Source organism: Rhagoletis pomonella, unplaced genomic scaffold (genome assembly GCF_013731165.1).
Source record: "Rhagoletis pomonella isolate Grant_MI unplaced genomic scaffold, Rhpom_1.0 Rhpom_scaffold_00008, whole genome shotgun sequence".
NCBI classification, from domain to species: Eukaryota; Metazoa; Arthropoda; class Insecta; order Diptera; family Tephritidae; genus Rhagoletis; species Rhagoletis pomonella.
In genome coordinates, this window is record NW_023458562.1 from 21,775,623 (window position 1) to 21,803,137 (window position 27,515).

A 27,515-nucleotide genomic window follows, 5' to 3' on the forward strand; every position below is an offset into this window, starting at 1 on the left:
GCGACTCCACTGGAGGAGTCATGCTCTAGCTGCCGTAGGCTGCTGTGCAATGAGCAGGGATTTATTTGAAGATGCATTCATGCAGAGCCCCAGTGTGGCTTGTAAGCCGGAGCTTACTACCATACCAAAAGGTACTCCGGGAGTGGAGTGGGAGCGATGCTTAAAGCACCGTGTGATAGCCAAGCTAGTTAAGCGTTGACCATCGTGATGAGCCAAGCTGGTTTAGCGTTGACCATCGTGATGAGCCAAGCTGGTTTAGCGTTGACCATGCTGAAAATGCCAGCGACTTATCACTTCACTAAGTTCAGCGAAGAGATATTTGAGAATTGCATAAAAAATGCATACCCAATTAAGAACGAGCGAAATACTTTTAAACACAAGTGCGTGTGTGTGTTCGCTGCACTTGGTTTATGCGGGAATGCAATATAAATGCGTGTGGGTGTTCGCTGTTCTTTGTTTATGCGGGAAATGCATAAGTCGCTTAAACAAAGGGATTGATTAAGGACCAGAAAAATATTTCGGAAAAGTGTAGGTTTAGCAATTTGGTATAGAGAGTATATGCTGACATTAGCTATTATACCTCACAGTGGTGCCGCTGTCGAAAGAAAATTTTCAGAAATGAATCTCATTAAAAATAAATGCAGGAATAGGCTTTATGTCGAAACAGTTGAAAGCTTAATGTTCGCAAGAACTCTTATTAACAAAATGCAAATAATGCTATTATAGAAAAAAATTTGATAAACAGAAAATTATACTATTTAATAAAAGAATTTTTATCTGCTACGAAAACTTCGTTTTTACTCCGATTTTTCGAGTCATTTACTCCGGAATCGAGTTTCGGTAGTCTGAACGCTGCACAGGTGGCAGGTACAGGTATACATATGTACATAAATTTGTGTCTACTGAAGTGCGTTCAAGCAGCGTGCAAGAAAGTTAGTTGAATTGAAGATGCCTTGAAAACTCTACAATGGCTGTGATTATGCTACAGTTCGGCGACTGCTGTACATACAAATGTGCACATGTAAACATTTTTAAGTGACTCAAAATGGCTTATTACTTTATTTTTAAAATATACCTACATACATACATACATATGTGTTGGGATGTATAACAATTTTTTGTTACCTAAAGTCAACAGCCAAGCAACGAACCAACTAAGTGTATAGTTGTTGGAAAAAGGTGTTCGAGAAAGAAAAAAATAGAAATCAGAAATAGTTAAATGAGGTGGCTACAAGGCTGTAAGGGGAGTGATGGGTCGGTGAGGCATAGTCATGGCACGGCAATGCCCGAACAACAACAATATAAGCTATAGCAACAATGCCAAAGCTCACTTCATTAACTTGGCGAATATTAAATATCAGCAAAGCACAACATCAACAACAGTAGCAACAATAGCTGTTGTGCGCCAGAAGAAAAAAAAAATACACACATACACATTATCTTGTTATGAATTTGCGAACCGAAAAGCAAGCGAAAAATAAATCATTAACAACAACAACAAAACCAAAATAGTGATAGCGAATTTTCGCTGAGAAAAAATACTCGTAAAAATGCAACGAAAATGTATCAACATCAGCAATGGCAGCTGTGGTAGCAGCAAAAAATTTCAGAAAAAAGCAATTGGAAGGTAGGCACGTACTCTGGCCGATTACATAAGTTCAAAAACTCGCAGAAACCGCGCCGAGTAGTCGTGGAACGCAGCCGCCGGTCAGTGGTAAAATGCCAGCAGCAGCAGCTTTCCCGCTCGCCAATACTGGCGAAGGGGAGCAAGTGAAATTCATTGCAACCGATTTTTTTTGTAATTATGAGTGATGGATGTCCATTATACATATGTACATATGTATGCACATATGTACGAGTATTAACGTAGCCCAGTTGGAAACATTAGAAGTAGATAATTCATTAAATTATTAATGTGGAGCTTACAGGCTAGATTAGGTTAATAATCTTATATAACCGAATAGGCCCAATCCGAAGGCTGTTAAAAGCGTGATTGACTCAGTTTTTCCACACCAGCTTACACCGTTTTTTTTTTTTGATATCTATAGGCGAGTTTTTTGAAATCTTGATTTTTCGAATTTCGAATAAATCAGATTTTTTATGAAACAAACCGGTTTTTTTCATTTCATACAAATCTTAACCTCTCAATTAAAGTTTCGAGTTACTTTGAAGTTTTCCAGCTTACACCGTTTTTTTGAATATCTATAGGCGGTTTTTTGAAATCTTGATTTTTGGAATTTCGAATAAATCGGATTTTTTTTTAATGAAACAAACCGTTTTTTTTTCATTTCATACAAATATTAACCTCTCAATTAAAGTTTCGAGTTACTTTGAAGTTTTCAAGGCTTTTTCAAGTTTAAATTAAACCCCTAAACAGGTTAAGGCTGCGTTCTTCCAAACTCATTTAGGTGGAAATTAACTTTAATTTAATTTTTTATTTAATTCTCATTTAAATTATTTTCAGATTCCATAAGCTCTTTATTTAAGTGAGTTAAAATATGGCGGCACCGTGCTAAAAGTGGTTGTAAAAGCAGGGCTGGCATACAAGTAAATAGCTGCTACACAAAATTGTGGTGTGTGTATATTGATCAGCTGACTGAACGTGTAACATCTTTGAGTGTGGTTATTCTGATTTAATTTTTAATTAAGTGAAGAGCATAGGTCACTTAAATCAAAAATCATAATAAAAGAGATACGTCCCAAAATTTTCAGATCAAAATTTCAGTAAGTTGCGTCTGTATAGACTTTTCAATTTTATAAATGACATTATTTATAAGTGGAAAAATAAAACTCAATAACAATTATTATCTTAGAGCAAAAAAATGAAAATCATAAAATAATCATTATACGTGATCGAAAAAAATAAAAATCAGACAATAATCATTTCCATTGAGCGAAAAAATACAAATCAATAATAATTGTTATTTTTGAGCGAAAAAATATAAATCATAAAATAATGATTAAATGCTGGTTTAAATTATTTTACTCATAATGATTACCGCCCCTGGTATTTTGTCTTCTGGTAAACTGCTAGGTCTGAGGCAGGATATTTACAATAAATCTTTGCTCTGTAGTATTGTGTATAAATCTCCTTAAAACTATTCTTGGATTTTATACAAATTTATATTAAATATTCATAGTATTATTATTTGTTTTATTAATAAAATATGACTAACAATCTGCTTATTTTTCTTTACAGGTGAGTCTTTTCATTATCTAACTACATAAAAAATGACCCTATGATTACATATTTCGAATCAAGGTAAGCAAAAGGTTGAAATACTTTTAAGTAGGTACTAGTTCCAAATGATTCCGGGAAAAGTCTTTATATGAAATAAATTATTATCGTTTGTTCGAGCATAGCCTATTCTCACACTTTTATACTCATATGAAAAATATGACCTATGGAAGCTAGAATATTGTCTCTAAACTGCCAAAAGAGAATAAAATGCCACAGTAAAAAAAGGAATAAAATTCCATATAGATCCCTTATTGATTGGTGAAAATTCTGTAAGAGTTTATAAATGAGAATTTGTATCTTTGCATAACTACTAAAAAGAAAAACTTCTTAATTTTAAGAGATGAATGTTTGAATTCATTTAAAATAACTCCTTTTTTTCCTCTAAATTCCATATGACAAGTAATCCTTATAACAGTGTCGGTATGGCGACCTCCGTAGTCGAATAGCCGTAAGTTGCCATTCAGTAATCCACCATTTGATGTCAGATTTTATTAATAACCCAGAAGATAATTTAGGTAGACCTTCCTAAGTGAAACCATTTTAAAATGCCTACCCAACAAGGGCTGAAAAAAGTGCTTCCGTGCATGCATTCTAGAAGAGCTTACTCATTTACAATTTACGCGAATGCATAAATTTATATTATTTAGCATAACAAATGAATTTCAATAAACATTTTAAGCTGCAATAACACATACTTGATATAAACCTTAAGCAAATACTTCAAAGATATATGATTTTTATAAATTAAAGAAGCAACTTTAAAAGAACTACTCCAAAAGGCCTATAAAAAGCCCTTCTTGAAGGCGTTCTATGGGTAGCAAAAGAAGTAGCCCTTCAATTTGTGCCACTACATACAAAAAAGAAAGGAGAAAGGAATGTAGAGTGGAAGGTCTCTTGACTCTCAGCAAGGCCTTGCGGAAGTGCTTTTAACTCCTGAAATTATTTACTAGATATGTAGAATTTCGAAGTACCACAAATCAAGACTTGAGTGTGAATAAGCTGCAGAAATAGTTGAAAAAATAATCAAAATTTCTGCAGCAACCACAAAAATGCAGTTGCCAATATGGCCACTCAGTTACCAGCTTTCAATTGTCATCTTAATACCATCCCAGGCATCGAACACGCAACTGAAGCTCAGTTGCCATCCGTAATCGACGCATACTAGGGACTAGTTGCACGATGAAGAGAAATATTCTTCTTTGTAAAAAGTCTCATTTGTAAAGAATATGTACGTCGTGAAAGCTATCAGCACCTTTCAGATACTTTTAACTCGAGATTGAAGGAAGAAGTGTTCTTTGTACATAACCTTATTTTTGTAATCGCAGATCTCATCTCTACGTGATGGAAAGTGAGTTTAGCGACTGCCTTATGTTTAACATAAATATAGAATAACACATACATTCTGGTTCGTTAGCCAGAGAAAAATTCATAGATGCGTGCTGGATATGGCTATCCTACAGACTAAATGCTAAAGTAAAAAATTTCCTGTTGGGTGTAGTCTTAAATGCCTACATAGTATATACATATGTGCATTAGATACATTTGTATGTGTTTTTGTGCACATTGAGTAAAAACACTCCTGCTTTATTGCAAATTAAACATTTTTTTTTTATTTTCATTAATGCCTTAGTCTAAAAGTTTCATGTTTCACAGTTGCAGATTAACAAAAATTAATAATAATTTAAGCATGCAAATTATATGATTAACTCATATTTACGGTGAAATTTCGTAGGGCTATTAAGAAGAAGAAATAAGTTTATTCGCAATGGTGGGGGAAAAAATTCAATAGAAAAAATTTGTTTTTTTATTTTTTTTTTATTTTGGTGTTCGTGATAATTCAGGAACACATCCGCATTTCTGTAGGTGGTTATTTTAAATTGCGCTGCATCAGCACTTACTTAAACGGAGATACACAGAGATGGTTGTGGTGTAAGACCGAAATCAAAAACAATCTTTAGGAAATTTGTGCGAAATATCGGTACTTCAAGATGGATCCATTGTTTATATACATATGTACATATGCAAATGCTATTTCTCACATTTTTGCAATTACATAAAAGATATTCTTGCTGTAAGATGAACATGACCTCAGATATGGGTTGTTTGTTTAGTTTCTGGTAACTGCCATGCTCCACTTGAGGTATTGCACTGTACATACTTAATAATAATAATGGATTGGCGCTTACACATATGTTAGTGTTTGGCCGAGCTTCTCCTCCGATTTTTGGCGTGCGCCTTGATGATGAGGGACCTACAGTTTACGCCCACTACGAACGGCGATTGTATGTTTACGAGAAGCTATTTGGTCATGGCAGAAATACACTCGGAAGTTTGCCATTGCCTGCCGAGGGGTGACCGCTGTTAAGAAAAAACCTTTTTTCTATATTTTTTTTGCGATGTTGCTTTGACCAGGGCTTGAATCCAGACCCTGCGGAGTGGAAGCGCGCACTGCTTACTACTACATCAGAGATGGCCAAAGTGGCTCCCAGGAGCCTTTTGCACTTAGGAGCCGGCTTGGCAAATTTAGGTGCTAGATGAGGGGTAACATCAAGAGCCAGCGTGAAGGGGAAGAAGACCGTATTAAAATTTCTTGTACTCCGACCCTTTTTAATAACACATGTGTATGATGTTTTTAATGTATTTTTGCATGGCACTTGCTGGCTCTTTGACTGCCAAAAATCTTCCCATCCCTGCACTACGACACAGCGGCCACCGGGAACTGTACTTGATTTGTCATAATTTCTTCCCATTTAGTAGATCAAAGCAATTCTGCATTTGGTCTGTGCCATTTAAGGACTTGCAGGTTTGCAGTATGTACATATATACTTGCATATTTCCGTTTGGATCAATACGAGTGACAAATTTGATTCAATCAACTCTCCTCAATCATCTTGTTTCAGTTTGTTGAAGCCGCCGGTATTTCTTCTAGCTGTATGTATACCATCTTTTGGCAACGACCTTTTCTTATTTGTTTAAGGTAATATTTATTTCTAAACCCCCTGGTTTAATTGTGCCCGTCTCTGGCCCAGTTTCCGCTGTGTTGTGGTTGGTACTTCTGGCGGTTTTTAAAGTCGGTGGGTTTATTTTAAGTGCCACCGAAAAAGGCATTTCTGCTGCTTGTGGTTTGGGTTCCTACCTAGCACCTCTGACGTATTCATAGTTATACAGGCATGTTCTGCAAATCGTTTGATTTTAAATCGATGCGATTTATATTTATATCTACTATTTTTATATTTTTGTAATGAAAGTATTAAATCTTTCAAATCGAAACTGCTAGAAACACATCATTTACGTTAAATCCATCGGTTTAGTGCCAAATTTTTTCCCATTTTATTTTAAAACCTCCAGAACAGATTTTGTATATCGTACGATTTGCAGAACATGCCTGATAAGTTTTGTTTCATTTATTTATATTTATTAGATTTGTTACTTTTGAGTTTTCTGCATTTTCTTGTTTTTTTTTGTATATTCGCGTTTTGCATTTTTTTAGTTGTATTTATTTGAATTTATTTTTGATTTTTGTGTTTATTTGTTTTTTATGTTAATTTGTTTTTTATGTTTATTTTTTTTTCATATTTATTTCTTTTTTTTTTATGTTTACTTATTTGTATTCTCATTTGTTTATTTTTTGTGTATTCCTTTGTTTTTAGTGTTTTTTTGTGCGTTCATTTGTTTTTTTGAGTTTATTTATTTTTTGTGTTTATTTGTTTTTGTATTTATTTGCTTATTTTTCTTTTTGGATTTATTTGTTTTTTTTTTATTTATTTGTGTTATTGTTTTTTTGTTTGTTTGATTTTTATGTTTATTTGTTTTTTTTTTGGGGTTTATTGTTTATTTGTTCCTTGGTGCATTTTTGTGCTTTATTTTTATTTATTTTTTGTTAATTTGTTATTTTGTTTCCTGGGGTTTTTTATTTTTTTGTGTTACTTTTTTTGTGTTTAAACACCCTTTTTTGTGTATTAATTTTTTGGACTGGAATTTCATATTTTTTTTTTGATTTCGTTTTTTGTTGCGTTTTTGTCACATTTATCTTATTTTCTCTATTTTTTCTCTTGTGGTTTACTTGTTTTTGAGTTTATTGTTTTTTGTATTGTTTTTATTTTTTTTTTGTATTAATATGTTGTTTTTTTGTATTAATTTGTTTTTTTTATTAATTTTTTATTTTTTTTCTGTTTATTTATTTTTTTTTGTGTTTATTTGTTGTTTTCTTATGTTAATTTTTTATTGTTTATTTATGGCTATTTTTTATTCTTTGGGTTTATTTTTTTTGTGCTTATTTGTGTCGTCACATGTATGAAATTGTGTCCCATAAATAACGGGAATGTTTGCTCGTCGAATAAACCGATAATATACAGAAAAAAATGATTTTTGTTAAACCACTATCTGGACCACTCTCTAGATGTATCTTGGCCTGGAAGTCCACATGAAAGCCAAATATAAAAAAGTACGGTATTCATCCCATTAATGCAGTTCTACTTAGATATGGAATAAGCTACTTTTATTTCAAAATTTATCACTTTTGAAATTATTATAAATTTAAAATAAATAAATATAAATTGTGGGTTATGCCACTTCTGCCATCACGGCTCCATTTGTTTGAATGATTGTAACAAATGTAATTCAAACTCAGCATTTGAAGACACGTTTACAAAATCGACTTTAGTTGAGTGTGCGGATATGCTTGCTATTATTTGTTGGCTCTCAGAAAGTCCCAGGTTTGTTAGTTTTATATTTCGAAACTATGAAAAAGTACGCATGAACGAACGAAAGGGTATTCAAACGAAATATATCGCATATTTTGGGCTTAGTTTTCCCAGTGTAAAAATTGTGTTGAGTGAGATCTACGACCGATACTAGGTCGCTTCGCAAATTCATTTTCACTTTTACACAGTGCCATTTTTCATACGATTCAGCGCTTGAGTTTTTTCTAATACTAAAAGCAGTTTTATCTAAATAAATTGAATGAAAATTAAATTTCGGAATGGATAAAAAATATGTTTGTTTATTCATAATTGTACAAACTAATTTTCCAACCCTTCAATTCGCTAGAGTAGCACATTGTCTTTAAAATTGCAAAGCAGCAAAGAAGCCGAGCGCAGTACATACAGCTCATATGAACGCGTAGATACTTGCCGAGGGAATGACTCAGTTCATTATCGCCAACAAAGCCACTGCACTGACCATACCGCGAGCCATATATCGCCACACAATTTCTCCACTCCTTGGAGCATTTCGTCCTCAATACAAACGTCCTGCACACGCTTTCATTGCATTTGCCTCCATTTAATTTAGAGCCTTTAAAAGAAGAGTGCCACCCGCCCCAGCTATTGTAGATTTGCAGATATTAACTGGTGGCGGTTTTATGGCTCAGCTTTATGCTGATGGCGACGACGGTATTGGTGGTGGTGGTGCTTTGTACTCGCCGCTTTTAACCAGCCATGAAGCCAGTCGCCTGTCATAAAATCAAACAAATACATAGAATATTTATGCATAAAACAGGCAGCATAAAAACGGCTTATAGTCACGCGTACTTTAGTGTCGTCGGCTAGAAGACTCAACTGAGCGGATAGCCGTGGTTGTCGTGGTCGTTTTCGTCACTGCGTCAGCATTGCTTTTGCGGCGTTGTACTTGTGACCAAAGCCAAATACAGCTGCAGGCCAATAGCCACCAACAAACGGTACAGTCCTATGCGCGGTGTTGTCTTAAACTGCACGCTCCATCCCCAAATAAAAACCCTGTTATAGACTCCATTCGTCATGTACATAGATTTACTTCAACTCTACTCACAGTTTTCCCACTTTCAGCGCGCGTTGTAAAGATTTCTTTGCGCTTTAAATCTGGGTTGCATATGGTTTTTAGGGGTAACGTATGGGTGTACGTACATATAGCTTATGATTGATTTAAAAATGTACTATATGCATTTTAATAAAGCAACTGAAATATGCTTTATATGGCGACCACAACAATTAGAGCAGCTTATACATAAGCAACCATTGAAAAGTAAAATCTCAATATGTATGTACGTTGCATTGCAGTAAAGTTTGTAAATAAACAAGAGCCAAAACAACCACAATGGCAAGCAAAAGCAATCAATTTGGTTTTACAGAAAGTTACTACTAATTTAAGGGGACACAACAGCAAAGTTAGCCATAATACAATGGTGGAAAAACAAATTAGGACAAAGAAATGTATAGTGTTTTTATTATTTTTATACCCGAGCGCCCTTGTGCACAAGGGTATTATAACTTTGTTCACATAGCGGCTGTTTGTAATAGGCAAAACGAATCGAGATAGATATAGACAAATGTATACATAAATGATCAGAATGAAAAGAGAAATCGATTAAGCGGTGACTGTCTGTCCGTCCGTCTGTCCGTCTGTGCACACGATAACTCGAGTAAAAATTGAGATATCTTAACGAAACTTGGTACGTGCACTTCTTCGGGCGTAGGACGGACGGTATTGAAAATTGGCAAAATCGGACAATAACCACGCCTACCTCCCATATAACGGTAATTTTCAGAAATACGAAAACTGCGATATTTTAGTAACTACTGAAGATTTTTCACTCAAAATTGATATTTACAATAAATTTTAGACGAAAAATGAGAATATTATAAATTTTTGAAAATGGGCGTAGCCACGCCCACTTATGGTTACATGTGTATATCTTGGTAACGGCTGCACCAATTTCTTCCAAACTTAGCACAGTTGTTAACCTTGGTACACCATATCAAATGGCCGAAAATTTTTAAAATCGGACAATAACCACGCCCACATCCCATATAACGGTAATTTAGAGAATTACAAAATCTTCGATAAATCAGTAAATATTAAAGCTAATTTATCCAAAATTGATGTTTGCAACAACTCTTTACCAAGAAATATGTTTATGATAAAATTTTGGAAAATGGGCGTGGCACCGCCCACTTATTATCACATATATGTATCTCGGTAACCGCTCTACCAATTTGTACCAAACTCGGTATGGTTATTCTGCTTGCCACGTAAAAGCAAAACGTTGAAAATTTTTGAAATCGGACTAAAATTACGGCCGCCTTTCATATAACGGTAAATTTCAGAAATGCTTGAAACATCAATATTTCGAAATTTAAGGACGCTAATTTACTCAAAATTGATACACCCCAGCTTACCATGTAGCGGTACTTGCGCCGGGTATTTAATGTTCTGCTCCGCCCGAACTTAGACTTTCTTACTTGTTTTGGTAGTACTTATTACTTAACTTTAAACATTAGAATTTCGAAGAAATGTGTACGGTAGGCAATGGCAAACCTCCGAGTGTATTTCTGCCATGAAAACCAGCTTCTCATAAAATAAATATGTGTATGCGCCTGTCTATTATTATTTTAGGGGTGCCAGTTACTGTCGAAATGCGACCGGCTTTCTACCGTTTTTTAGACACTATTTGCATTACAGTTTTATGACTGACAACATCTCTATAAACCAGGGTTTTTGTAAAAACTCTTTAATATTTAGCTGGACAAATTACCCAAGCCTGAACCATTTTTCAACCAATTTTGAAACCACAAAAACTCTGCTGGGAGATGCAGAGCAAAAAGTACAAAATGTAAAACATGAAAATTCCAAAAGCTTCGATTCAATAACAAAAAGTTTCGATAATTATCAATAAATCGAAAGAACTCGATACATTACGATAATTCGATAAATTTCGTTAACTCGGTAAACTTCGTTAACTAAAAAATTCGATGACTCAAAAAATATTGATAACTCAATAAATATCGAAAACTTGACAAATTCCATTAACTTTTCAAATTCCGTTAACTCGATAAACTTTATATATCTCGCTAACTGTTGGAAAATTTCGACAACTTAGTTTCAATAAACCTTGATCAATCTGAATAACTCGATACATTTCGATAACTCAGCAAACATGGATAGCCCGATAAATTTCGATAATTGGCTAACTATCTTTTTGATGACGATATTCGACATATACATTTTTCATTGTTTCCATTATCGTATTTGACTTCAATTTTGCCTTCACTTTTTCATATTCATCCTGTTTGTCATTTCCTTTTTAATCATCACATTTATGTTTATTACAAAGTTTCATTTCAAATACGAAGTAAAACAAAATGCGAAAACCAACTGTAAAAAACAACTGTACACAAATATGGAAATTTGTGAACAACGATTTTGTCCGTAATTCTGAAACTGAACCATAGAACTCTCATCATCTAGAGAAAAATTGATTTCCAATTGTGTTCTTGGTTTTGAGATTGGTCCAGTAGAATCACCAAACAAACGACCATAAAATTTATTTAGCGTATTAATATATAGAATCCAAAGTTATACGAAAATTAACATATAAAAAATTAATCAGTTTTGTTTTATTTAGGGTCTTTTCATCACTAGATTTAACTGACTGGAAAATATTATATGAAACTTTAATTCAAAGCAAATCCAATTACTAGTTTTCGAGATAATAAATCTTCTTATATATGTATATGTATATAAAAAGGCCGGGTGTGTCTTTTGGTATGTAATTTATAGATTCGAAAACTACTAAAGGAATTGATTTGCACTGGTGCCTACTGTGCACAACGAAAAAAAAACTCCGATTGGAGGCGCTGGAGACGATGTATATCTAAAAATCGCTTAGCTTTTCGATTTCATTCAAATTCGGAGCACATAAAAAAAAAATATTTTTTTCGAAAGTTGGCCCTTTAGGGAGTTTGGAGTCGAGATATCCCCAAAAACCATAAAGTTCTATTTGATTCAAATTCCGAACATGTATTAGTCACGTAAAAAGAAGTATATCATTCGAAAATTTAGTCGATAGACGGCTCTGGAGGGGAGATGTTTTTAAAAACTGTATTCCCAGTCCGACTTGATTAAAATTAAGAACATGTATCATCCAAATGGAAATATTTTTTTCTAAAAATTATTCCGATAGGTCGACACCTGGAGTCGACATATCTCTAAAAACTGTATTTACAGTGCTATTTGATTCAAATAAAGAACATATTTTTCTAAATAGAAATAATCTTTCCTACAATTGGCCCTTTAGGTGTCGCTGGAGTCAAAATATGTCTAAAAACGTATTTGTTCGAAAGGTGCTACTGAGATCGAAGTAGATTTCATACTAAAATTTGTATATATTATTGTCACATTAGTGGTTTTGTTTGCCGTCAACGTTAGTAATTCCAACTGAAACACTAACTGATTGATTTCTTTTAGTAACTACCTGACCAATTCACTAAAAAAAACTGTTATTTTACTTAGTACCTGATGTACATTTATACATTATTTTGCATTTTAAAAATCAAATACATATGTTTGTTTTTGAATGAAGATTTATCGACCTTTGAAATGATTGAAATTTCCAGTTATTTAATCACCTTTGAGTCGCAAAACTGTGTTTGGCGGTATCATCATTAAGAAGACCACCAATGAATTCAGGGAACATACAATATCTGGAAACAAAAAACACGGTTCGTAGCAATCCAACACGTCTTTGGAAAAACGATTCTAGTGATCTGCACTGTAATAAACCGTAATAAAATTCACAATCAACGTAGTATATAAATATCACGGTTGATGTTTTTAACAAATTAATTGTTTCTTAAGAATTATGCCGTGTGAACGGTAAAATAAAAAACCGACAATTCAATGCAATATCAAAAAAGCTGCAATTGGAACTGCTGCTCTTACTAATATTTCTTTGTCTTTCCAATCACTTATTTTGATCAGAGCTTCTACGATCAATTAGAATTTCGCAACAAACTGAATAATAGCTTCGTATCGGTGCATCTTGTTTCACATAAGTAACTGAACAATGTTTATAAACTGACTTAAAGCGCAATTCTTGATCTAAGAGACATCGTGAAATTTATAAACCGATTTGTTTGCAAAATGTTTAACCCTTTAACACATAAGGGATCTTTTGGACCCTATATTGAACTAGTTTATTAAAATGTTCCACAGCAGTGTTAACCGGATAATTTTACTAAGCGTGTAGCAGGCTGTCTTATTTTAAGCGCATGACGCTTTTAATGACCGCCACTGTATGTATGCAGTTACATTCATATGTATGTATGTATGCATGTGCATTTTTTGCGTAGGCGGGAAGTAGTCACATAAAAGTGGTTGAGTTGCTATTTCTTGTTTTTGTTTTGTCTTCAATTTGTTTAACCATTGTTCTCATTTTGTTTTGTTGTTTATTGTAGTTGCATTTGCATTGTTGCAACATTTCTTAGCCAACTGGTAAATCCGTTAAGTGATTTGATTTAAATATGTATACACAAAACTGCAGTAAGGCAACTCCGAAGGCGGTTTATCAGTAAATATTAGTGAAAGTGGTGGCAAATGACTATGTGTATGTAATTTGGTATAACTATTGTACCTATAACAAGTTGCATAAGTACTTTAAGTGTTGAAGTACTTGAGAATTGCTTATATACATACATAAGCAAAAATAATAATTAAAAAACCCCAAAATACATTACCAAAATCTTAAAAAAGTAATTTGGAAAAATAATGTTTGTATGCAATAATATTTATTACTCGCTTTGCTCTGCATGCTGTCTGCTCAGATCCGGAAAAGTTTGTCTTTGCTGAACAATCATAATCAATTGGATTAATTAAGTGACAAGGAACCGGGCGCTGTGGCAATTTTCAGCGTTGAGGGGGTGGAATTGTAAAGTTCCCACATTAGTGAAATTAACGGAAGAGGAAGAAAATGGCAAATTACTATGTTTGTATACCTCTACTACTTACATAAATAGTTGCATGTATGGAAATGAAAAGATTTGCATACGTAAATACATGTATGCATATTTGTGTGTATATTTTTTATACAGAAGGTTAAATTTTAGTACATAATTTACTGGCTAGCTAACGATGATGAGATAAAAGCTGAACTGTGGCAGATGAATGCACGTTTGGCACCAAAAGCGGTGGCGTTTCAATTTATTACTTAAAAAATTTATAAAAGGGCCGTTCCATTATAGATAGGGTGACATTTTATTCCAGAATGTGATCAATTGTGAATTATACGCTTTCGTTCTTAATAAAAATGAGGTTTATATACTTAATTTTCATAGAAATATTAAAAAATATTTAAAATTGTGACTGGTGGGACATCTCCTTGTGACTGGTGTAAAGTAATTATGCACGAAATAAAAGTTTCCATATACAAAAATTACAGCTTCTTTTGATTTTTTTAATATTTTCCCGCAGATTAATGAAATGTAGTCATTTAAAAAGAGGTTACTACTGAAATAGAGATAATTAGGACATATTTAAATTTATGTCGGTTTCCTCTTTTCAGTGGAGTGACCCAAAAGCTAAGTTCATACTACGTTAAGGTGGTGTGATTCACAAATAAAATCGTTGTTTAACCCATTGTTTTCTAAAATTTGCTGGTAACTTTGGTTATTTTCTGTTATACCCTCCACCAAAATAAAAGTAATAATAATAATAATGTCTTAAAAAGGCATCACAATTAAAAATGATCATTTTTTTTTTAGTCCTTTCAAAGATTTGGCGTATAGCTGGAAGTCGACGGCTACTCAAATTTTTTTTTTGGTACAAATGCCACATTGTTACAGGCAGCCAGCAGGGTTTATCTTAACAAATTTTCTCCATATAAAAAAAGTTTCACTCATACTTTGAATGGAGGAAAATGCGTAGAACCGCCAGAAAAATATATTAAAAATTGACGCCATTTCTTAGCCACTTAATTTTTACACATTATTTCCAATAAAAATTTAGATTGGATTTTTTGTTTTGTAAATAAACGCATACATACATACATATGTATGACAATGCACACATACATATGTGCAAGATCGCTTCCCTTTAAATATTCGGACTCATTTTAGAGACAGAAAAGCTCAGAGTTCTGAGTTGTAATCCTCATTATGAGCTCAATGAGTATATTTCCCTTCTTAGGAGGGTGGCCAATATGACTCCAACTTAGGAGTCATATTAGAGTCTGAAATATGACGCTTTCTGAGTCTTAAAAACATTTTTTCTATATATGTACATAATTCTGATTACTAATAAACTTTTACTTCTACGTGACCTTTGTTACTTTTGTTCCACTCAGAAAGAGTCCGAAATGTGTCAGTCGGGTTGATTGGTCTCGGAATCATATTTATGACGAAAGAAGCACTCATTCTAGACTCATAAATTCTGGGCACTCAGAAAATTCTTTAAAGGGTTTGTTCTCGCAAACATATTCTGAAAGCTCAGAATATATGAATCCGAAATGAGTTCTATGTAGATGGGTAAGAAATATAAGTTTCAAGAACAAAAAATGTGTTAGCGATGTCTAGAAATTACTGAAAATATGGAGGGAACACTTTTACACCCTACTGAATGGTAAAAACAGTCAGTGCATTCGCGACATGGCACTCACGTCACTCTTGACAGTCATAATTTCGAGAAAGTAGGAGAATTTCGGAATTTCGAAATCCAACGCAGAGTAACTACACTGAGGGGAAAAAATATTAAAATCAATCAGAAACATAGTTGATCTTACTATAAACGTCAACGAAAGTACTGTACAGTGGTAAATTCTCAATTCAAACACGCGGATAATATAATGAAGCGTTCGTTCGTTCAAAAGCATCCGTGAAGTGAACAATCAAGATAAAAACAAACACAAAATTTAATTTGCATCTTGCCCGCAATGGAATTCAGACCCTGATTCTCTGGGAGTTGACAAATTGTGGCAAGCATATTTGCGCACTCAGCTACAGCACCACACGCGATTAGTGCATGTGTGCAGATCAACATCTACGATGTTTGTATGTGTGAGTTGTCACCGCTCTGCATGCTTGGTATACATACCCTGCAGAAAATTTAGTTAATTTGAAAGTAATTTATAAACTACTTTATTTTCAATGATAACTAATTGAAATTCCCACTATTTTACCTGCAAGGAACTCATTTACTTAACATGGCGATGTCCAGGGATGCAGTCAATTGCCTTTTCCTGCATATATATTCAACTACTTTAAAATGCATTTGGCTTAAAAAACTTCATGGTCAGTATGTTTCGCTTCTCGGATGCTTTTTCTTATATAAAAGACAAAAAAAAAATTTTCATTTTCACATGTTGTCTCTGTTGGGACTCAAACCCGGGCCTTCTGGAAGCTAACAAATAACAGCAAGCATCTCTTCCGCAGCCAGACATGTAAATGTACTTTCAGTTTGAAGTGTGTGCATTAGGGTGGTCCAAAATGCATGTGAAAAAGTAAAGTCGGAATTTTTTTGCTCTCATCCCCTAGGATTGTTCTATACCGAAAAAAAGTATACCCTTATTTCTTTATTTTGAAATCAAAAAATATTTAGAGGTCGCTTAAAGCTCCCAAAATTTTCCATGTATGTATTTTATATGGGGAAAAACAACTTTTCGGGTACACTTTTTTTCAATATAGAACAATCCTAGGGGGTGAGAGCATTACAATTCCGACTTTACTGTTTTTGGAGCACCCTAGTGTGCATGCAGCTAGTCGATTGTCCGAATTTAAATTTGCTTTAAAATGCATTTGGTTTAAACAACTTCAAAGTCAGTATGTTTCTTATGAATACGATTGCGTTCTGCACTTCACAGATGCTTTTTCATACTTCCAAGACACAAATTGTTTCTTTGTGTAAAAAGAGCATCAAAATTCGAAACATTTACTCATTCCATTTGTTTTAAAGTAGTCTTTCATTTAGTTGATTAAAAAAATCACTTGCTTCCGTCAGGGTATGTACACTTACATATAAATACTCATGTGGACATCCAAATCAGGGTTGTTGCGAATATTCGTATTCGTATTCGCAACCGCGGAGCTTCGGCATTAATTTTAACATTCGCGTTCGCAAAAATCAATGTAGTTATACCTGCGAACGTTTTTAATGCCCGCTTACTCATGGTCTGGTTAACACTAATCTTCGGTTAAACATCGTAAGCGACGTTACCGAGTCCCTGTTATATGCATGGAGTCGAAGACGTCGATAACGATGTTTAACCGGAGATTTATGTTAACCATATAATGATTAACCGGCACTAAGTTTGTTGTTGTGGATCCGCCAGAGTGCGCTGGATTTGAGATCTTTTTGTAAAAATTGGCGAGAAAGCAATAATAGAGCTCACACACTACATTTCAATGAATATGTATTTCAAAAACTCGCTGCAATTTTTTTTTCAAAGCTTGTTTCTCTCTTTGATGCAATACATGTAAATAATTTTTACATTTTCTCATTTCTATCATTTCAGATTAATTGATTTTGGTATCGATGAACATGAGTATGACGAGGTTCATGAACTACCAGAAGAATCCAACATTAATCCACAAATTGCAACTACAACAACAGATATACACGTACAACAGCAGCAACCACTCTTACACGCCACAAATACAAAAAACAACAACAACAGCACAAACACAACGGATTTACCCCCCGAATTGCCACCGCCAAAGCAAAACAAAGTGAAGAACTCAAAGAAAAATAAATCGAAATCGAAAATTCCACGCTCACCATCACTTGCCTCGAGCAGCAGCAGTGCTGCGTTAACGACGACAACTGGTGGCGGTAGTAATCATCTAAACAACAGCGGCAATAATTTTGGTAGTGCAATTAATTATTCACAATCGGTCAGTGGTGGCCGCAACACACCATACTCATCCATACCACCACAGACACCACCACTGCCGGCCAACTATCAACAAAGTAAATTGCAACATATGAATGGTGGCAACGTCACACCAACACAAAAGATTCCACAAACGCCATTAGGTGCATTCGGTGCCGGCATTTCACCTGTGACGCCAACAACACCAACAATTCTGGTGTCCAACAGCGGTGGTAATAATAATGTTGGTTTCGCAAGCACACCAACCGGTGGTAGTGTTGTTGTTGGTGGACTCGCAGTGATGGGTGGCGGTAGTGTGCCACTTAGTGGTGGCCTCGGTGCCAATGGCTCAAGCGTTGGCGGCAATGGCGTCGGTGGTGGCGGTGGGGGTAATCAGCGGGGAAGCGTTAATATGGCTTCAGCTCGACGCCCACAGCTGCAAATCTCTCCCATACCGGAGTCGCCGAAACATTTTCAGTATTTGACTTTGACGGTGCGCAAGGACGAGAATGGATATGGCATGAAGGTAAGATAAATTGAATGCATGTACTTATGCATGTATTTTTCTTTTATGAAACTTATCTATCAACTACAAATAGAAATGGTGGTCAGATACGTAAAGCATTTAGAGCTTTTATTAATCGCCCTTTTAATAACATCTGAGATTTTTCGATGCTCTAGTATGGCTGGAAGGTAAAAACTAATAGCGTTTTCTTTTCTTGAAATAATGTTGCATTTATTCTGTCCTGCGCCAGGGGTGCCAAGTTTTCGTTTTCTTTTTTCGGCATTTTCACATGCATATTGCGTGCTCTTTCCTTAAAAGGTTGCACTCTGATAATGTTGCCATATAAGTAGGTGACATTTTTTTCGAGAAAAGGAAACGCAATAATGTTCTGAACTGCAGTTTTCTCACGTAGAGGTTCGAGTTTGTCTTCCGTCCACCTGAAATTCCTAAAGAGAATACTTCTAGTACTATCTTCGTGGAGAGAAAACTGAATATATCTTTAAGGGAATGCACAGAAGATCGCCTTAGTCGGAAATGCAGGACATCGGGGGACTAAGGGAGATCAATTTTTTCGAGAGAGCTGCAGAAATAAAAATCTCTGCTGAGTTCTTGTATACCAAAGCCAGTCTAACCTCAAGTACACAAAGTTAAGCTTGGGAGAAAATACCCAATGCCCTGATACTTATTATTGTTGTATGGCTGTCACTTGCCAGAGCTTGTCATGGCGATACCAATAAATCCCTTGTCAAAAAACATGCCAGAAACAGGATAGGTTACTCCAGGTAGGATTTTGTAGGACGCAACGAGTCCAGACACTGCTAAAGTATCTCAGTTAAAGAAATCTTTCCAACTACAAAAGTGATTATCTTAAAGGGAAACTATTCTGGTGCCAGTCCAGACTCTATGAAAATAAATTGCTTTCAGTTAAACTGTCCTGTGCTCGTAAACGAACTAGAGAAAATCTACCTAGCACCCGAACTGGTTATCCAAGTCAAGATATTGCGGCTGATTAAGTTTTGTATGTTAGGGCTTATTAATATAGTATTGAGCGCTGGAATAGATTATATGTAGAAAGGATTTCCATGCCAGAACCTGTTTTGGCACTATTGGTAAAATCCCAGTTGGGGAAATCTAACGGATTCAGGGCTTTGATTAGAGAATTTCCTGCCGGGACATTACTCATTTTGCCTAGGATTTTAACAAATTGTTTTAATAAAGGCAAGGGGACAGAGATGGCTCTTGAAACCAAAAGTGCGCTCACGATATTCTGATTTCCCAACTCCATCGTCTCACATGCGGGTCAATCTCTTTTTTGTTCATGTTGATGATTTGCACGACTGTCCTACAGACAATAAAAGCATGGCCATATGGTTTATCCACTTTGCTATCCTAATAGGAAGTTAACCATTATTAGATCAATACAAACACTCCATTGATGTTTGTTCTATTTGATTTTGTCTCACACAAGAGAAATATTCGAAATAAAGTCTCATTTTATTTGACTTTACATCATTTTGCAATATTTCATTTAACTTATTGATTTAATTTGAATTGACTTTTAAACAGTTGGCAACCCTCTTTATAAATATTTTCGAAACAAAATTTTCTCGCACCTCCTGCGATTAACATCCATTTTGTAATACTTTAAAATTGAATTTGGCTTTGAAACAGCATTTTCAAAATAAAGCTACTTTGCCATCGATATTGTGTAACGTCTTTTAACTTATTAATAAAATTGAATATATGTGGTAAAGCTCTTGAACATGTTTTCGTACTAAAACTTTTTTTAAATCTTGATCGTTTGGCATCAATACTGTAAAACTTCGTTGAATTTATTATATAAAATATAATTTTACTTTTTAAACAGCTGGCAACCCTCTGCTCAAAATATCATAAGCTGATTTCATTCACCTTGCCAATTATATTGGTTTTAAATTCCGAAAATGGTGGCAACCCTCGTCAAAAATAATCTTCATGAAACCTCTCTCGTTTGATACCCAGATTCAAATATTTTATTTTACTTGTTAAAGTGATTTTTAATTTCTAAACAGGTTGCAGCCGCTTTGAAAGTATTTTTAGAATAAAGCTTTCTCTATCAGTTGGAAACCATATTAAAATATTTCGTTTAATTTGTTATGTAAACAGATTTTAAATTTTTGAACAGGTGGCAACCTTTTTAAAAAATATTTCCGTAAAAACCGCTTTTGAATGGATTCTGTTTGACAATCACATTGTTGTGATACTTTATTTAACTTATCAATTAACGGATTTTTAAATTTAGAAGGTGGCAACCCCCTTAAAAATATTTTAAAAATAAAATGGTTTTAAAACCCCTTTCCTTTGACAGCCAGATTGTTGTAATATTTTATTTGACTTCTTAATTGATTGATTATAAAGGTGGCGCGCCTCCTAAAATCATATCCTATATGTAAATCCAAGCTATAATATAACTGTGTTCCAAATACCATTGAAATCCGTCCAGCCGTTTTTGTGTGAAGGGGCAACAAATATATTCACATACTCACATACTCACACACTCACTCACAACTTTCACATTTATAATACTAGTAGGATTTTCTTTTAATTTTATTGAATGAGCAGTGCGAACTGGACCATATTTGTTACCATTCTGTAAAAAGATACACTTGAACGTTTCGTTTATTGCTTGGCATGATGAGTCACGGAATAGGTACTTCCTACTCCAAGCGATTTTTCCGCTCTTAGTATTGCATGTCACTGCGAATCTCATACAGCTTATTTGACCACTTACTGTCAAGCGCAGTTTACAAACAATTAAGGGATTAGAGCCTATATACAAAACTGGCGTTAAATTCAAACCCACTAAAAGTGTTTGTCAATGCTACCCTAGCAACAAACCACTAACGATATATCGGCTCCAATCTTTCTTTTTTTAATTGCTGATCTGTCCAATTGCTGTTGTTGTCCATATTACGATTTTGTCCACCAAAAAAATCAGCGCATGCGATCTTGCGATATGTAAATTTTTAAAGTATTTTTTTTTTTAATATAATTGTTGTCATTAGTCAGTTGTAGCAGACGAGGTAATTTAGCATACTTTTTCTGCCGTTAACATCGCACATCGCCGTGTGCACTACCGATGACTGCTAAGATTTTTCATATTAATTTTGTTGTTTGGTCTTTTTAATTTTTTCCTTACGTTTATATTTGCTTTCGTCTTTTTATTTTTATTTACATTTCGGTTATTTTTATGGCGACGTCGACGACGATTAAGTCAGCATTTAGTTAAAATGAATTGTTTTTGTTTGTGAATTTGAAAATGAAGTCATCATTCGTTTTGTTGTTGGTCGCTAATATTCGACCGAACTAAAGTGGCAATCATGCAACATTGGAATCGGCACGATCGGGGTGATGTTGATGCTTGTGTAAGTACACATGTGCAGATTGCGCTTCTTTACTCATTTATTAAAAATTAATCATATGAATGCAATTTGTGGACACTCTGCCTTTTGTAGTTGTCGTCAATGCGTCTGTGCTTCGGCAAACGTTGCATTATTATTATTATTATTTTTGTAGATAGCGATGCGCTCCATACCAGGGTTGCCACTTTGGTAAATTGTTACCAAAATTGTTAAAAAAAATTTGGGTTGGTAAAAGGCAAATTTTTTCTCATTTTGGTAGATTTTTGATGAACTTTCCGTTCCCGACTTATTTTTCGTAGTTATCTTCAAATATATTATAAATTTCTTTGCATACTGCGAACATATCGCGCTCCATTCAAAACTAATTTTACTGGAATCCCGAGGAGCTTTTGATTGCCTCAATATTTTAAATGATTATTTAAATATAAAGAAAAAATTGACTGGTATGTAATTACGCACTATGATTGTTCGCAAAAATAATTAAATCAACGCCGTTTTTTATCAATGGAAAAAAAGTAAAAAAAATCAACGGGAATTTTAAGCAGCACATTGTTCTAAAAATTCAGAGTAAAAAATTCTAAATTTACACGAAAATTTTTGGAATTTTTCTATATGTTGTATATAGTTTGAATCCTCGATTTTTATGGATTTAGTTAAACCAACAAAATATTTTTACTCGAAAAATATTGCGAATATTAAAAAAAAATCACTTTTTTGAGTCACTGTATTTGTCTTGAGTTGAAGTTTTTCAAATAATGAAGTTTCATTGTTGGCTTTAGTTTCATCACTTCCGCTTTTCGTTGAAGGAAACTGAGAATATGCCAATAATATGACTCAAATACCGTATAACTAGTTAAATAAATTTAATTTCTTATTGAAATAACTAAAAAAAAAAAATAAAAAAAACTATAGTTTTAATTTAAAAAAATAAAAAAATAACAAAACTATAGTTTTTATTAAAATAATTATAAAAAAGTTAATTGTAGATATTTCCCAGATTTGGTAGATTTTTTTCAAGTGGATGGTAGATATTTTTTTTCGTCAGTGGCAACCCTGCTCCATACCCTCTGTGTTCACAGCTCTCTCACTTTCTCGCTAAATAACAGCTCTCACGTGATTGGTTCAAGCAATTCAATTTTAATTTCTTTTACATTTATTATCGACCATTATTACATTTTATCCACTTGAATAGCACTTTAATCGATCACAGTTTTTATTATTGTTTTATCTTTTTATTGCTAATTAGCCGATCAGTTATGTGGAACTGTGACATTTGCCAGGCAACTTTTACAATTTCCTTGATTAACCTGTCTGTTGTTCGTCCGTCGCTGAACAAAGATTACATAAGATAAGTGTGAAAAAATGACGTACGCGTTTTTTAATAAAAAAAATGGCAGTATTATTGATACTGCCACTGTGACAGATGATAATTTATCATTTTTAATTACTCCCGCAGTCCCTGATATAGTCGATCAGTTACATTAGCTGACAAAGTGAGAGTGAAAGGTCAGCTGATTTCCCATGAGATAAACCATGCGACAGACATACAAACGAATCCTAGTTAGATGCAAACGGTTTTAAGAAGTGCGATGTGGAGAAAATAAGGATTCAAAGTAGTTCAAATAGATCAGGATAATTGTTATAATAAGAGAGTATATTGGTAATACATATTTATGTATATCTAACTATATTCAATTCACAAGTACCTCATTTTCGTCGCTTTCAATTTATCCAAAAGCTAAAAACAATGGAGAATAAATTTTAAAAGGCTCTCCATGACATGCTATCCACAAGAGAGCTCTGCATATCATTTATGAGAGATATTAATATAGGAGCGGAAAGGATGTCTCTGTCGTCTCAGAAAATTTGATCGTTAAAACCCAAGACAATTTGGTGGTGGTGGACTTCTTTACGAGCCTGAAGGATTGGAGAAGAAACAGATTATGCACTTCCTTACTCGCAAAATCTCAGAAGCTCTAGCACAGATATGGTTTGGATACTGCAGCACTTATCCAAGCTTGATCTCCAACATATTTATGTTTTTCCTTTATATTAATGAAGGGAATCCACTTGAAACTAAACTTCTCTTCCTATGCCCCTCTATAAATCACTCAATAAACACTTCGATAATTTTTGTCCGACCGCAGCGAAACCAAAAACTTTTTGAGTCTATCGTTAGTTAATTTAGCCTGACAAAAATGTGTTGGAGACTAGCTGGTCTAGGCTAGTCTAAACATTTTGAAAGCTAAGTAGCCGCTACAAAAAAGAAAAGTAACGCGGGACTTCAATTGAATGAACAAAGAGAGTTATAGAAAAAGCATTCTCCTTGGTATTCCACATATTCAATTCACAAGTTCTGCATCTTTTTTATTTTTCGTTCTAAACGGTTTTCAACATTATAGCGTTGGCTTAAGCTTATAATTTGGATTAGTTAGTGTAAAACTGCTCCTAAGGATTGTGGATCAATCACTTATGGATATAATTCTCAAAGGGAAGGCGCTAAAAACTGCTTTATTAATCCCATATACTCTTGAAGCATTGGAGCCGGAATTGATAAAACGCAGTTTTTTTCGGGCTCTTTTGCGAATTGTAGAGGTACAGTTTGTTGACCCCTTATAGTCCGTTATCTTGGAGGTCACCTCTATCTTTACAACCTGTTCTAGTGACCTTTTTGAATGTTTAAAAGCGTCAAAATTTAATACACTTTAAGCAATGTGTAGAGAATCTGCTTTTTTTTCATATTCAATACTAACTTGTTTTTATAACTTAATGGTTTCGTACTGGGTTGTTGTAAAAGTACTCGTAATTTCGTTTTATTTCGTGTGTTCCAGAGCGATACTAATCAATTTTAATTGTGTCACTTTGATCAATCACTTTCTGCCACTTTTCGAATAAAACCATAATTCCGTCAAAGGAAACACTGGATTTAAAACGACTAATTCTTGACCCGGGCCACTTTAAGCTATTCATTCAAGTTGGAAAACTCTTCTTCATTATCTCGTAGTAAGGCTTCCCCCGAAAGCATCGTTGCTCACTAAAAGGCTCTTTGATATATTTTCACTTCCCACAGAGATTTCTCGGATTTTAGTTTTTGTAGAAAATCTAAAATATTTCGGAAAAATATTAAAATTTGCGTGATCTGGACCGATTTGAAAATATCTGCAAAAGTGACTTTTTTATGAATAAAAATAGTTTTTGAAAAAAATACCCTCAGATGACAAAACAGATTAAGCTTAAAAAATCTGCTTAAAAATATTTAAACATCTTTTCAAGGGAATCTTAATAATAAGATTTTTGTTCTAGTTTGCTATTACGATTTAGACTTATGGGTCTCAATAGAAAGGTATTTTCGCACTCTTTTTATTTCGGTTCAAAAAAGTCATTCAAGTCCCTTTTTTTTTAATATTAACACATCTTAATTGAACTTGGAATGACGCTCGTTCATCCTACTTTTCTCCTTTATGCTTTGAATCAGTTTATTAGCAAATAAATAAAAAGGGTTAGAAAATACCTTTCCAATGATACCTCACAAGTCTAAATCGGAATAGTTTAGGTTCAGTTATTAAAGTTTTTCTTATACCAATCTTTGAAAAAAGTTAAAAAACAGCATCAACAATCTCATTATTGCGATTCCGTTGAAATTTTTTACATTTTGTTTAAATATTTTTATGCAAATTTTTTAAGCTTAAACTGTTTTGTCATTTCGAAGGGAGTTTTTTCAAACAAATCTATAAGAAACTATTTTTATTCATAAAAACCTCCATTTTTGGAGGTATTTTCAAATCGGTCCAGCTCATGTAAACCTCAATATTTTGCCGAAATATTTTGGTGGACGTCTTTAAATATAATAGATTTTATAATTCCAATTGAAACACAGTACCGATTTTTTATATTTTTTTTTTGTATGGGGAGTGATGCAGTCTAATGTACATGTGTGATAGTGTATCTGCGTTTCGAAAGGTTTCTTGGAGCTTGGGTATGGAGGTGGTAGATAAGTCAAAACATATTACACCTTTTAAAAATGAACAAAGGATTACGCGCCCCGGTTTACTGCTTTGAAGCTGAAATTCGGCAATAATGACAGCAGCAGGAATTGAATTCGCCGAATGAGCGGATACACACTTATGTATGTGCATTGACAATCAGGCAACCATAAAGACCCTACATATGTACGTATGTACCTTAATAGTACTTACTCGAAAACCGTTGTAGATTGTAACGTGCCAACAAGAAGCTTAGTCATTCCCAAAATTATTCACTTACATATATTAACTCCCAGGACACAAAGGTCTATTGAAGGTAACGAAAGAGCGGAAGAACTAGCCAAAGAAAGTGTTTTTCTAGACCCCCAATAGTGACGGACATACCAACTTCTCTATTCGAAATAATACGTTTACACGATCTGCTTCGGTTGCGTAAACCTACCCAATATTTCTACCTTACAAACTACCACGAAATCTTAAACTGTCCACAAATCGTACTTTTGCCTATGCTTTTGTATGATGGCAACCTCAATCTGAGCAATGCTGATACATGGAATAATGAAAAAGAGTGAATGCAAACTTTCGTGGAAGATCGTACCAACTAGGTGACAGCAATTTAATTGTTGAAAATTGCATGGCATTACCTAAAACTTCGATTGGACAAGTGAATTAAAACGGAAAAACTTGATAGTTTTTCCAATGTTGTTGAGTCGTGCAATTTGGTCTAATTTACGTCTTTCGCAATGAGGCTGAATGTCTCAGCTAAAACGAACTGCGCATTTTTAAATTAGTGTATAAATCAATATTTATGTTTAGTCTAGACTTTTATGACCCCAAGAGCCGAACAAATTTTTTTTGATGTTAAACGTAATGATCATTTTAATTATAAACACAATATTGCAAATTTTAGATTGGTCGTAAAACAAATGCATTGTGGCTAAAAACCACTTCCGGCGACGCATATATTTAGGAACTTTAGGCTCGCGGCTCTTGGCTGTAAACAAAAGCTACATGCCAGAATCGCTATGTGTGATTGTAATTGTAAATAGAGTATGTACATATGTACAGCAATAAAGCACAGAGACTCCCACACAAAATTGAACATATAAAAATATCAAAAAGTAACAAAACAGCTATTTATGTTTAACAACTCAAAGTGAAGGTGATGGCACCTTATTGGCAGGCACAAAGTAACTAACGCGGGCGTTTGATGCCCGATAGACTTGCACTTGAACCCACTTGCCGCCCGCGGTCAATACGCACGCATTCTAGGCGTTGCTGCAACTTGTAAGTACCGCATAGCAAAGAAAGTGAATACATTTTAACAAAAACATGCAAATATGTACATATCTATGTTTGTATGTGCATTTATATACGGGGCATTCCAGCCCAATTCGATCACCATTTGGCTCTTGCATATATGGTTTTCCATACTTTTTTTTTAGAGGTCTCGCTGTTTTTTATTTATTTATTTATTTTTTTTTTTGTTGAGCCGTTTTAGAGATATCGCTTTAAGGAAAATCTTTTTTAAGTGCCCATGACTTGCGCAAAAAAATATCGGAAGGAAGTAAAGTTACACATACGCCTGGTACGAGTGAGTGCGCAAGCTATTGATCAGACTTAAAAAAAAAAAAAACTATAAAAACTGATTACTCGAAAGTGATTAGTCTAGCTAGTACTTCCCACTGCAAGTATGTAGAGAATATCTTCCCCTACAATGCAGTATTTTTAACCGACTTCCAAAAAAGGAGGAGGTTATCAGTTCGTCGGA

At 34.2% G+C, this 27,515-nt stretch overlaps 1 protein-coding gene across 10 annotated transcripts in view; it reads left to right on the forward strand.

The window, feature by feature from the left end:
- The window catches only part of LOC118744410, a 397,231-nt gene that overhangs the window by 56,132 nt on the left and 313,584 nt on the right, over positions 1-27,515 (forward strand). For 9 of the 10 annotated variants that reach the window (XM_036477408.1, XM_036477411.1, XM_036477409.1 and 6 more), the window contains exon 3: positions 17,499-18,381. In XM_036477408.1, coding sequence (XP_036333301.1) covers positions 17,499-18,381 — 883 coding nt within the window. Of the gene's footprint in view, positions 1-3,199; positions 3,263-17,498; positions 18,382-27,515 lie in introns of all 10 variants that reach the window. The other variant, XM_036477417.1, reaches the window with a different exon arrangement.